Below are 13,405 nucleotides of genomic sequence, written 5' to 3' on the forward strand. Positions count from 1 at the left end.
ACCTGTGCGCTTTAACAAACAATGAGATAGCCCCCAGATCACAACCTTTTTACGGACCTCTCTCAAACTTCTGAAAGTGTTGCCAGTTCTTCAGCATCCAAAGGCTGGGCCTTTCTTGATTTTCTTATCCTTGTTTACCTGCAGTGGATGGTTTCAGTGCGGGGAAATTAGATATGAAATTGAAGTATTTAATCTTGTCGTTCTGACTCAAAGCCGGCTCGTTGGGGATATGTGAAGCTTGTTTCGTTTATTTTGATATTGTATGGATGTTTGCCTCCCTTGGCCCTAAGCATTTTCCAGTGGTAGCCGTATAGCCTAAGACATGGCGGAATTCGCGTCTAATTATTGTAAACGAACGCCGACGACATGTATTAATATATAATGTTCCAGTTTCAATCCCTAGCGAAAAAACCCTATGAGTCATAATAACCTCATACAGATTTCTCATGCTAAACTCAAACTAAACTCGTATAAATCGCATATAACATCATACAAATATCATTCAGTGTATGAGAAGTGTATGAGATTGTATAAGATTCGTATGAGTTTAGTATAGGAAATCTGTATGAGGTTAATAGAGAGATTTAGCTTACCGGGATCCGCGATCCGCCACCGTGGTTTTCTATACAGCGCGTGGGTGGGGCGGTCAAGCTGATTGGTCCCGACGCGGTAGGTCAGTGTGCCGACATCCAGTATGTGGCGCCATCTATCGGCGTCAAGGGGATCTGGGCATGCGCAGTGGAAAGCATGGTGGCGAATCACGGTAAGCTAAAACTCTCTGTGACTCATACAGTTTTTTCGCTAGGGTAGTTTGCGCAGGAGTCGTTTTCAGCAAGCAGCGTTCAGTTTCTTCTAAAGTGCAAAGGTTACTTTAGTATTCAGCTGCACAATCTTTGCTTTTAGGTTTGACTCAACACAAAATCACATGTCACGTCAGCTCAGGAAACGTGCATGAATGAAAAGCTTTATTGGGAGATATGAGAAGTGATAACTTAAGAGAACGGCCTGAAGCGGTGGCATCTGTCTTTAACTTCCTCTCTTATAGGTGCCGTTTCGATTTCAGTTAACGGAGCTTCTTGGCTGTTCTAAAAACGTAAATCTGGGCATACTATACTATCCTCATTGTCACCTTGTGAACGAATGGAAGCAAACGCACCAAATTGTTCATGACCTAAGACTTTAGAGTTTGTACATTGAGTCCTTCTTATTTACGGCCAAGTTTCGTAAAGCAGCGTTGTAGCTTAGCGCATGCCATTTCACTCCCTATAATACCCTAAATTATTGAATTCCTAACTTCGTTTCGGGTCCTTCGTATGAAAGGTCACAATGGATTTCGTTTCGCGCGATACTCGATCATCCGGTGATGATTCGATATATGGCGGCAGGCGCCTGCCCTGGAAGTCTCGAACTTTGAGAGTGCCAGGCGACTACCTCCTTTTTTCTCCTTAAGCTTTCGAATATTTTTGTCCAAATTTGGATATAATTTTTTGTACCCCCCCCCCCCCCCCCCCGAAAAAGAAACAGATACTCTGTATTTCCGCGAACGTTTTCTGTCTTTTTTCAGTTTGTTCTGCTCCGCCGAAGATTCGCCTCATCGCGCATCCGCCATTCCTTCATCACATTCGCCATTCTTTGTGCCTAAATGCAAACGCGAGGCCGCATCCCGCTTCCCCGTGGCCTAGATTCCCCCGATTCCCACGTGCCAAGCGCTTTTTCGATACCACGAATTCGCGGAAAGAGATAGAGGGAAAGCTTCGGCGTGTCGTCTCGAGAATGCGGAACACAGACAGCCTGTCATTCCCTTGGGCGTCTGCGTGCCATCACCGCGTGTGCTCTGTTTCTCGAGAAAAAGTAAGAGTGAGGAAAGAAAGAAGGGAACAAAAATATACAACACCCAATTCTTTCCTAGCGGAACATAGTTTACAGGGGAAAACAAAATTGCGGACAAAATAAGTGCGAGCTTGCTGACCCGAAACACGGCACTCCTCCTCCGACGTCCGCCGCAACAAGCGTGGGGGCCGATTGATTGCTGGAGCAGGTCGGCTATCACGCGCCACTGGACCTTTGGCACCGCCTGGGCCAGACTGCGTTTATATCGCTTTGTTCCTTTGGTTTTCTATTCGCGAGCTATTGTCTACTACACTTAAAAAAGGAGCTGCCGGAGAAGGGCTTCTTACTTTTTGTTTTCTGTTCTTGTGATAAATTGGAAAGAGTTCACGACGGACTGCCGTGGCTCTATTGGCGACGGAAATTTCTGAGCTCCAAGGAAATGAAAGCACGGAAAAGAAGCCGACCTGATTACTATGCCAACCGTCGATACTAGCTCGATTTAGGTCACATAGTCTTCCTTTGAAGTCCTCAGTCGAATGCGTAACTGGTAATTGGAGCGACAACCGTGCCAGGCAGGCTGACACTGGTGCCGGTTGTCTTCGGTTGGATTTGAAAAATCCGGGACATGAGAGTTAGCTAGATATGAGGATACTGGGAAGGGGGGGAGGGGGGATCAGCGAAAATGATTACACCGTATCTGCGTACTGAGTGGGCCAGCTGGGATTGGAAGGCTAGCTAGGAGCAGTATTATGCTAAGAATGAAGGCGCTGTAGTGATGGTGATGTTAAGCGGAAGACCCGACCGTAGGGTGTGTTTCCGTGTTGTGTTAAACGAAATGAATGAGGAGGGGAAGCGCCTAGCAAGTCAATGAGTGCCAGAGTTGATTACAGCCCTTGAATAGCACATTTCGGGCTAGTTGGTTCATCACAAGACAGAACAGCGCAGGCTAGACTTGAACTAAAGAGAGAAGACGCCACGTGTCTCGTCTTCCCTTTCTAGTCCTTATCTATCCTGCGCTGTTCTGCCTTGTGATTGCAGCACGTCTTTTTGGTCGCCTTTTTTACTCCGAAGTGGCTGCCGTGATTTACGCTTATTATCGAACAACTAATTGCCAAACTCACAACAACAATCTCGAACCGCCAACTTTATGAGGCTGGTCTAACCAATCATCGTTTACCTCTTGTCACTCTTCTTGCTCCCGCCCCATGCAGAGAAACGCAAGAAGCTCTACTACGGCACCGACGTGATCCCTCTGCCGGCATGTCCCGTGTCCACCAAGCCCATCCCGGCCACTGGCGAAGAGAAGGGCGCCGAAGGCGGCATAGTTCCCGGATTGGTGAGCACCGGTGGCGGCGGAGGAAGCTCCATCGTGATGCTGCCCTTCGTGCGCAACAGGGCGCCCAGGGATTCCACGTACAGCAGCATGTCGACCGCGAGCAGCCGAGGAGAGGCATCTGTTTACGTGAGTATGCATTTCAGTCGCGAAAAAACAAAAAAAAACAAACAAACAAGGGCTAGACTAAGCAACAAGGTGACTAAACTACCGGCCAGCTGGTGCTTCGCGATTACGCCCCCTACTGTCTTGCACCAGCGCTGCTGTCCTAGACGGCAGTTGCGAAAGCTGAAACTCTGCCCCTGTGGGCATTGTTGTCAGTGCCACTCTTGCTGTTGCCCTCAGGGTGTCCGCTATACGCCTCTCGATACCAAGGAAATCGCGTTCTGGCTCGGCAGCAAATATAATTTGTTCTTGTGCACCCTGATATCAAGCTCGCGAATACGAAGAGGTTTCTCCACCAGTAGCCTTGCGACACAGCAACGGTAGGGCTGTCGCAGCGAGCTGGTTTTACGATTCATTATTTTATTTCATTGGAAGCCCGCAGAGAGGAAATTGAGCTCCCTTTCGGCAAGTACTTTTGCTTCCTGGCAGCAGCCGAGTGTCTTGGCGATGACGGATTAAAATGCAATGCTAAAAGCGAGCTAGCGTGGTCGATAAAAGTCATGCGGCGCTCGTTCCAGTGATAACATCACTCGAGAGCCCCACGCAGAGCCAATCGAGAGGGATGAAAGGGATAAGGCGCAAAGACTCGGCGCCGTGTTTTCCTTTTTTTCGTCTTTCTATTTCTCTGCCGCCCCCCCCCCCCTTCTCCCCTACAACTGTCTCTTCTCGCCGCCATCTCCATTCTCTTATATTTCATTCCTGGCTACTTTGGTGAGGGCCTTTCACTGACTTCATCAACGAGGTGGTTCAGGGTATGCTTCCTATAACAGCCTGTGCTGTAAAAAAGATGTAACCAACAAACCAGGCCTGAGAGAGCTAGTGTCTGTAATTTAGTTTGCTAGACTGGTGAGCGGTGCAGTCGGCAGACACGTACGTACAGCCTTTGTCAAAAGTGTATAGCCCGGGTGGTCTGCTTCTGAGCCGTGTAGTGGCGCTGATTTCGCATTAGTAGAGATCCTTTCTATTGGAGAGAGTAGGGCAAAAAATCTTCTTATAATTAAGAAAATAGGAACACTGGAAATGCATTACAAGTCACATGAAGGGACTCAGAAGCAGACCCCCTGAGCTCTACACTTTTGACAAAGACTGTACATTGCTGTATGTACTGTTTCTCCTCCCATGTGTGTCTTGTTTTTGGGATCCCCGATTCATGCTGCCTTAAACTACTCGCTTATCAAACCATCTTAAGGTAACTGAAGATTCAAGCGTCGTTGACATAATGGGACACGTGCCTCACGCTGAGCGCTGAAAGTGATCAGGTTGTGTACGCAGACAACTTAGGTGTTAGGTTGCTATGGTCACATCTTAGGTGTTTAATGTGCTACCTGACTTTGTGAAAACAACGGTTCATGTAACTCACGATGAACTCACTGATAATGATCACGTAATCATGACGCCATTTGTGGCCACAACGAGAGTATTTGTACAAAAACAGCTAAGTTGTCACAACAAGTTGATCATTATCTCCAGCAGATGCAGGGTTAAATCTCACCCTGTTGAATGCCCAACAGTTTTCAAACAAGGACAAGCCTATTCGTGTGTTTGTGCTCAGACTCTTTAGGGTGAAATGACTCAGGAAGTAGTCTTCAAAAACATGTATATTTAGCAAACAAACCATGTTACATAGGACGCTGTGCAGCAAAAATTGGTACTACGCCTTTACATCAAGTTGTAATAATCACAAAGTTCCTAACCACCTCTGTCAAACTCCCCACCTTACACCATGCTGGACGCGTTTCGCTGTGCAGAGTGACAATTCTGGCGACGTTGTGGGCAGCGTGGACAGTCGCGACGAGCCACCTCCCATGCTGGGCAAGGTGACGCTGATGCTCCGATTCCAAGTGTCATCCCCACCAGGCGCATCTTCACAGGGCTACCCGGCTGGAAAGCTTTTCGTCACCATTCGGGTAAGCCTTCATTTTCGGTTTTCACTTTAAGCCTTCACAGCTGCAGTTTTACACATAGCCACTGCGAGCGTGCTCGAAAATGGTAAATTTAGGCTTATAGGCAGGGCTTCCATCATATTCTAGTTTTTCTGAGCTAGGCAGAAAATAAAGACAGGCTGCAAAACTTTTCATCGTCACCAGTGCGAAATAATGATTACGATAGCTGCTTAGCTTAGTTGGAGAGTATCTCTGATAAAAGCAGAGATACTCTGCAGAGATAACCTGCGTCCTGCCCTGTGATTCAAGACTTCATTGTTCATTTTGGCGTGTTTTTTTAGCAAGTGACTACTCTAGCGGAAATATTCTATGAATCACAGTAACCTCGTACAGATTTTCTAATATCAAGCTCATGCAAATGTCAAGCAATCTCATATATTTATCATACATTGAATAATATTTGTATGAGATGATATGAGATTTGTACGAGTTAGGTACGTGAAACTATGTGCGAGTTTATCCACATATCGTAGCTTTCTCGTAGCTTTTTCGGTAGGGTAGAATTAACGTGGTCTTTCATTTCTCTAGACTATCCTTGGGACACGATGTGTAAATTGCATTAACTGCTACCAATTAGAATATCTCCTGTGCCATCGTCAAATCCTTCTCGTTGCAGCTTTTTGTGTGGGAAACCACTCAGAATGGGTTTAAAATATTCAGGATAATTATTTAATTCTATTTTGAAATTAAATGTTTGCATATCATTGAGAAGCAGAAGTGGTTTTTGGACAAACATCAGTCCTGCCAGTGACATTACTGGTGATGACGCTTGACGCAGGAGGCGCAAAACCTTCCTCCCAAGCCATACGGTGTGGTGTGTGACCCGTACATCAGTTGCAAAGTGATCAAGGGGCGCATCAAGAAGCCGCGCCGAGGCAGCGCAGGGCTGCGCAGGCCTAGCTGCATCGGGCTTGGCGGTTCTGGGCACTGCCTCTGCCAGTACCAGACTCAGACCAAGCGCAAGACGCAAAGCCCACTCTACAACGAGACCTTTTCTCTGGACCTGGCCAGGGGCGAGCTCAAAGAGTCGTCCTTGTACCTGGCCCTCTTCGACATGGATAAGGTGAGATTGCTGCTTTGATAAGTAGCCATAACCCGAGTTGCAGGTTGCGGCTTATGCTGGGTCTGTATTCCGAGTGTACATCGTTTCCAAAAGTACCGTTATCTCCTTGACCTCGAGTAATCTGAAAGACAGAAAAATCGCAACCGGAAGTAGCCCCGAAAACGGCGCAGTCTCGGAATGCGGACACTAGAAACGAAGAGGGCAGACACATATTTTGTGTAAATGCTGTAAAATTGAATTCCCATGGGTGATGAAGGACTTCCACTGCTTTTCGCCCTCGACGTCGTTAGTCTTACGCAAAAAATTCCCATAGAACAATGAAATGATAAAATTCTGGAACAGGGGGAAAATGTTCGAATGCACGCCAGATTTTCTAGTGAGGTTGCTTATATATTTCTATTTAGCATGATGTTCAAGTCGCACCACATGGTAGCGGTCGTACTGACGATTCAATTTCTGTATTACACAGTCAAGCACTTGATGGTGTCGCAGGGCGGCCGCATGCCTTGTGCCGTGCTTCGCTATACACTAATTATTTTGAGCGAAAACCAAAGTGTGTTTAATGGGGCTGGTTTGGTAGGTCAATACTCAGTGCACTGGTACAGCCTTAGCTAAAAGCCTTCAGGCTGCATTGCTTTGCTTTCGACAGTATAATGAAGAATGACGGCACTCATGGAACTCTACGTTTTTGTAGGATCGGGATAGCCCAACATTATTTCATCTAAGGACAGTCCAGTCTTTATATAGCCCATATGCGCACAGAAGCGACGTGACCTGAGACATTTCACCGTGGCTGTGCACACCAGTGCAGAGGTACATATAGTCTAGAGGGTGCATAGGTTGATCTCAGCCCCTGAAGCTCAAACTCTTGGTGCCTGCAGTCGCCCTACGGATATTTGACTGCAGGGCCACTCATTTGCACTGCCGATGCAGAGGGCTAATGAACAAAGGGGAGGAAGTGATCGGTATTGTTTGTCTGTCGCAGTGCTCGAACGACACCGAAGTAGGAGAGGTGATCGTCCCTCTCAAGGAAGTCGAAAGGCTGGTAGAAGACCCTTCGGAGCACATGCTTGAGCTCGAGCTTAAGGAACCCAAACAGGTAAGCTGGGCATGCATTGACATCCGTACAACCGCATGTGAATAACTTAGCGCTTCACGGCAATGTATAAAAAACAAACGCTCGATAACTGGTTGGGTCATGTGGTTGCTTTAAACATCATGAGACGTGTTGACAGGGCTGACAAAGCGAACAGTTGGCTCATTATATAGCCTCGTGGTGGTCGACATTTAAGGGGATTATTTGTCTCGTGGTTGCCATTCAGAAGATGTGGCTTGCCAAAACAGGCTGCTTGTTGGTCCTCCAGCTTCGCGCAGAGCTATGCGTACGTGACGCATGTAGAAAAGAAGGATATGGTTCATATCATCAGGTTATTATAGGTGTCTGAAAATGTGAAGTGCAGAGTTTAACTGAGAAGCTTCGTCAAACATAATATATATATATATATATATATATACATCCAGTTTTAGGAGCACAGATTCGCCATTCTAGCGTGGCATTTCAGCTCTCCTATATGGGCTAAACAGTCTGCTAAAATTTAGCTCCCTGCTCAGCCAATTTATCAAGTTTACAGAAGTTTACAGTTTACAGTATATGTCAAGGGTCAACGCCGTAGAAAAGAGAAGCACAGGCAAGGGTTACCTGGTTTTAGTTTTCTGGTGTTAAAACATTTCGTATCGATGTGTTAGGACCAGCGGACGGACCAGCGGACGTTTTGGATAGTTTTGGATAGTTGACATAGCTTATAAGAACAATTGCCGCAGTAGACAAATCTGGATGAAGGGTGTCAAGAAAGAATCTTAGAAAGGATAGTAATCAAATGTTTTTCGTGAACTACTTTTAGCTATATACTTGTTGCAGAACATTAGAATACGCTTTTGTGGCCTTCAGGAAGGGTGCTACAGCCGTGTTTCTTGTTTCTTGCGCAGTACAAGGGTGAGATCCTCTTCGGGTTGAGCTACTTGCCTACAGCTGAGAGGCTCACCTTCAGCATCATGAAGGCCAGCAACCTGACGTCACCCATGAACAACCTTGAATCCTTCTGTAAGCACTTTCCCATAGTTTCCATTGTTCTTTCAGAGGTTAGTGAGCTTTAATTTCAAGTTTAACTATATTGACCTTTATGTAACTACAGCAGTAGAAATTTCAAACGTCACCCGATAAATTATGAATAATAAAGCCCATATGCAGAACGGCAAAACATTGAAGTTGCTTGGTTTTAGTTGCCTAATTTCTCACGTTTGGGTCCTTGAATTCCTTGCCGTTTAACTGGATATTAAGAATAGGTTTATTCCTTGTGGAAAACTAACCTAATACATTTAGGAGTGGTGAAATAGCATAATCACTGAATTCTAACGGCGAAAAAAAAGGTCCCAAGGGCGTAAGGTTGGGTAATCGACCAATTTATCAAGACATTTAGGCTAGAAAAGCCGTGCATCAGGTGAGAAAAAATGAGTTTCCAAATACCATGCGCATCATTCAAGACACTTCCGGCCCATCAGTATGTTGCTTCAATTGCCGGGTGGCAGCATTAACTCATGCACTGAGTACTGATAATGTTCATTACCTCATACTGAGAATTCCATGCCAAGGGCGCCGTCATTCTTAATCAGTTTTGCTTTCAGGATTTTTTGGGTATGTCGAGTAATTGGTTAACTGACACAATCGAATCGTCAGTTCACTCATAATCTACGTCCACTGCATCCTGTGCTATCTCATGGTTACTTTCCGGGCTAGCTGCTGCCACTCATTCTAAGTGAGAAAAGGCAGCGGTTGAGACATAAAATTTTCGTTTATAAGGGCCGTACCATACAACTTTGTTCGTGTTCTCGTTGTATGTGAAAATTTAATTACTTCACTTCATTCGCATTACATAAATATTATCGGGGTTATTATTACCTTCTGGGTCATGTATTGGAAGTTAAGTGGCACACGTTGTTGTCCACGAAACTGTGAGGCGCGATATCGCATAAGTATTTTCTTCGAAATGATCCTTGGAGGTTTTCAATCACGTTTAGATATTAAGGAGAAAACTACCACGGCAACGTTACTAATGTCGTCGCTTGGGTGTCTGATTACATTTGGGTGATTCCAATACGATAGCATTGTTCTGATTTGCCAGTTGATGTTAGTATGCGGTTTCAGGCTGATTGCCAATTTTACACTATTGCTAGAACGCTAGAAAACACAGTTGTCATTCTGGTTGGTCACCGTGCTGTCTTTGGGCCATTAACATTAAACCAGACTGCCTATTGTAGGACAGACTGTCAGTCCATCCCACCATGTGTTGTACCTGTGTCCTTTTCGTTCGCAGATCCCTGCGTGCGTGTGCTGCTCTTTCACAGCGGCAAACTGCGCAAAAAGAAGAAGACGGCCGCTCAGCATGCCACTCTTTGCCCCGTTTACAATGAGTCACTCACCTTCGACGTGCCCCAGTCTGAGCTGGACAACGTCGTGTTTCTCGTGGTCGTCAGCCACCGGGACCCCACGCAGACCGTCTCCTCGCCGGACTCGCCGACCACGCCCGTGGCTGGCGCCCCGCAGCAGCACGTGGGCAAAGTGGTCGTGGGCGCCTGCGGCCGTGGCAGCGTCCTCCACCACTGGAACGCCATGAAACAGAGTCCGCGCAAGCAGGTCACCCAGTGGCATACTCTCCGGTGAATCGGCAGGGAATCCTTCCCGAAGCCTCTCCACTCTGGCCGGGCTCCTTGTAACGTCGGGATCGGGGCCGTCGACGTCTGAATAAGAACGGACGTCACGTATGACGTCACATATGATTTCGATGTACAAAGAGGTTACCGTTCCGAAGCTGCGTTGTCACTCGGTGTCATTGCTTCTGCGCTAGTATGCCGTAGCATACCAGCGTGGTGTTACTAAGCAGACATATGTTAAAGCGGTCAAAGTAACTACTCTGGATGTCGAAATCACCAGCGAGGACCTTTAGAGTACAGTGGCGTCATTACGAACCTCTCACCCTCCTTTCTTCCCAAGGGCATGACTTTTGTGGGTCCTACAGTTCAGTGTTAGTGCTTCCACGTCGGTATGGCAGTGTAAAGCAGCGTGACATGCTGAAGTTGAAGCACGCTTGGAAGCCAAATAATATCACAGTGCGAAACTTAGTATGGCCGTCCCTTTTCGGAATGTTACACAGCTGGAGCTCTTTTTGAACTTCCCCGAGACACCTGCAAGTGAGTTGATCATACGGACTCAAGGAGGAGCACAGAAAATGGAAAGGTTCGCAGGTGTGCAATTCCGGGACACTCAGTTTACTCATATAATGTTCACTTAAACCAGGTGTACAAAATGAGCGTTTACAGACATAGTTCCGATATAGTACTTTCTCGTCCAACACGTCTCCTTATTCCCCGGTGCGGCGGTAGTCTTTTGAAATTATATTTTAGTGGAACAGTTTCCGGTACACAATTCCACAAGCAAGTGCACGCTATTAAAATTTGTAATAAAATTTCCTACCACTGTTACCTGCAAGGAATCGCAACCTGCTGTTCACATTACGACATGCATTGCTGGTATTAGCAGGTTAAATGATTGTTTTTGGTTAAAATATTCATTACTTCATTATTTGAACTACGCACTTGCCCACAGCCGACACAGACGAACGAGGCACGCATGACATGTATTTGCCGTCAGTTCTTATTTTCTTTCTTTGCGCGAGTGCGTGCTTTTTAACCCATAATTGGTTGAAACAGAATTGTTTTGCTGCGCCTGCTTCTTTCATATCACCCGCGAGTATTTCGCTCACACACAAAACATTCGGTTTAAGTGGCAACTACGTTTAGGTATACTTTGGTGTGATGAATCTTTGGCACTTTTAAAAATTTATCATTCTATGTTGCTTCGCTTTCATAAATTCAGCTTGGCTTACGGTCGCGGGAAGGTGTCCATCGTTCGCTTCTTCAATGTGTATTACTGGAAGGTTGAGCCCATTCCTTGGAAAAGGTGCTCTCTCAATTGCGGTCTAAGGGCAAAGAGTCGGAAACGATTCGAGTCGAGGAATCGTGGCGGAATTCTTTACTAAGAGGGAAGAAAACCACGCTCAGCAGTTTTAGCCTACGAGGCTTTTCCCGCATAATTTTTACTTTTCCAACTTCTTCCGCTTTTAACATTACATGTACTGAGTGTAAAATTAGCCTATAAAAAGTTTCCTTCATCTTTTGCTTTCGTAAATATGCATCGCATAATCTCTTAACTGCTAGATACTGTCAATGTCAACATCAAAGATAGGGGTGGCGTATCACTCTGAACAAATAATTTTCAATACATGCGACCGGTATCGGCTTGGCCTATTCAGTGACACTTCATTGTCACGTAGATTGTGATCACAGGATGTTTGGACTGATATAATATTTAGAATGAAGAGCGTTGCGGTTGCTGTGATCATGTAACAATTTGCAGGCTTATCTTTGCAGACAAGTGATAGTGTCCTTATATTGCGCTCTTGCACTAGTAATTATTAGCTAATGAAGATTCGGTTTAGCTGGTTATCTCTGTCCTCCTCCTGTGGGCTGTTGTGTACGACAGGTGAGAACATTTACCAGAAAATGTTTGTAGCTCCTCCACAGAAAGAAAGCACAGATTTTCTTCATTTGCGTCAGCCGTTGCTATAGTTCAGTATTTCGAGTACACATAGCTCGGAATGAATTGAAAAGGCGCCAGTAATTCCCTTTTGTGCAAAACCCTAGCTTAGATGTTGGTCAATCCAGCACTTCCTACTGTCCTGCACTTTCCGCTTATCGTAGCTTTACTCCTCCGACTTTTTGTTCTCAATGTAAAGTGTATGAAAGGTGGTTCCATTTCTTGCCTTTTCTACCTTGAGGTGCTATAAATAACTCGCGGAGTTAGACACCTGTTGCAAGCTCCATCAGAAAGTGGTCATAGGTGCATTCAGTTCGCCGCTGGACTGAGGTAGTGTGCGCGGTATGCTGCACTGCTTTTGCGTTGTATGTAGAAGAGTGTTCTTGACGGAGCACAACAAAGACGAAGTGAGATGTTTAAAGAGACGACGATTCATGTCCCTCATTCTCCAGTGCTTTTAGGTAGGCCCCGTGTCCATCTCCCTCAATAGCTGACACCAACCCAGTTAACGTAAACGCTGTTATAGCACAGGCCCCTGTAATGCATTGCGTACATATTACGATAGCGCTTACGGCTCATTCAGCCGGAAAGCTGGCGCTGCCATATGCGGCGGTCATGATGAATCCTGATTGGTCGACAATGTCCGGACGTCACAATCATGTGACCTCGCGCTAGAATTTCAAGCATCCCACATTCAAATAGAGCTAACGAATTGGGAGAGGGTCGAAATGAAGCCGATATTTCCGAGGAGGTTCCTCTAATCAGGGAATTTCAGAAAATAGAAGCGATTCAATAAAATAAATTTCTCTTCATTGGAGTCAGAATTTCCTGCTGTGTTTATTCTTCAGCATTCGTGTTTTTTAACTGCCATATTACTATATCATTCCACAGAACGTGGGTACAGAAAAGCTTTATGGTGATGAAATAAATATCTGGTTGCAAACATCTTTATAATAGTTTTATGCATGAATGTTGCTGAAATCATATGCTGCAATGAATTTGTTTTGGACAAACGCAAAGTGCTCCGCAAACTTATTCTCACCTGGTTAATGTTATTTTTATTGGTAACGTTTGCCAGCTGTTGCAGCTTGTGTTTCGTGAGGCTTTTTTTTTTTTTTGCTGTTTCGAGATAAAGCAAGTGAACTGAACCACGAAAGTTACGCGCAGTATTTTTTTTTACAGAAGCATGTATAGTAGCACAATTGCAGAGCACAGTGTGGTATAGTGAGTGAATCCAGGGAACATATAAAGTGCTGCCTTGTATGTGGCTTCTGGCAACCTATCCTCTGTCAGGAAAGAAGGTACGAATACCAAGAACGTGGCAGCTTTTCAGGATGGCATTGTAGCAAAAAAAAAAAAAAAAAACGAGCTTGAGCTCAGTGCCACTTTTGCCGTCCTGAATTCGAGTGATGAATGCATAC

The 13,405-nt window shown here is 45.6% G+C and overlaps 1 protein-coding gene across 4 annotated transcripts in view; it reads left to right on the forward strand.

Moving 5' to 3' along the window:
* Window positions 1-13,101, forward strand: part of LOC146173565 (synaptotagmin-1-like) — a 200,367-nt gene extending 187,266 nt beyond the window's left edge. For all 4 annotated transcript variants that reach the window (XM_084583421.1, XM_084583418.1, XM_084583419.1 and 1 more), the window contains 6 exons: window positions 3,042-3,292; window positions 5,077-5,235; window positions 6,050-6,334; window positions 7,320-7,433; window positions 8,321-8,435; window positions 9,706-13,101. In XM_084583421.1, the coding sequence (XP_084439547.1) occupies window positions 3,042-3,292; window positions 5,077-5,235; window positions 6,050-6,334; window positions 7,320-7,433; window positions 8,321-8,435; window positions 9,706-10,052 (1,271 nt within the window). In that variant the 3' untranslated portion in view covers window positions 10,053-13,101. The remainder of the gene's footprint in view (window positions 1-3,041; window positions 3,293-5,076; window positions 5,236-6,049; window positions 6,335-7,319; window positions 7,434-8,320; window positions 8,436-9,705) is intronic.
* Window positions 13,102-13,405: the final 304 nt, after the last annotated feature.

Source organism: Amblyomma maculatum, chromosome 11 (assembly GCF_055883805.1).
Source record: "Amblyomma maculatum isolate TAMU_Amacu chromosome 11, ASM5588380v1, whole genome shotgun sequence".
NCBI classification, from domain to species: Eukaryota; Metazoa; Arthropoda; class Arachnida; order Ixodida; family Ixodidae; genus Amblyomma; species Amblyomma maculatum.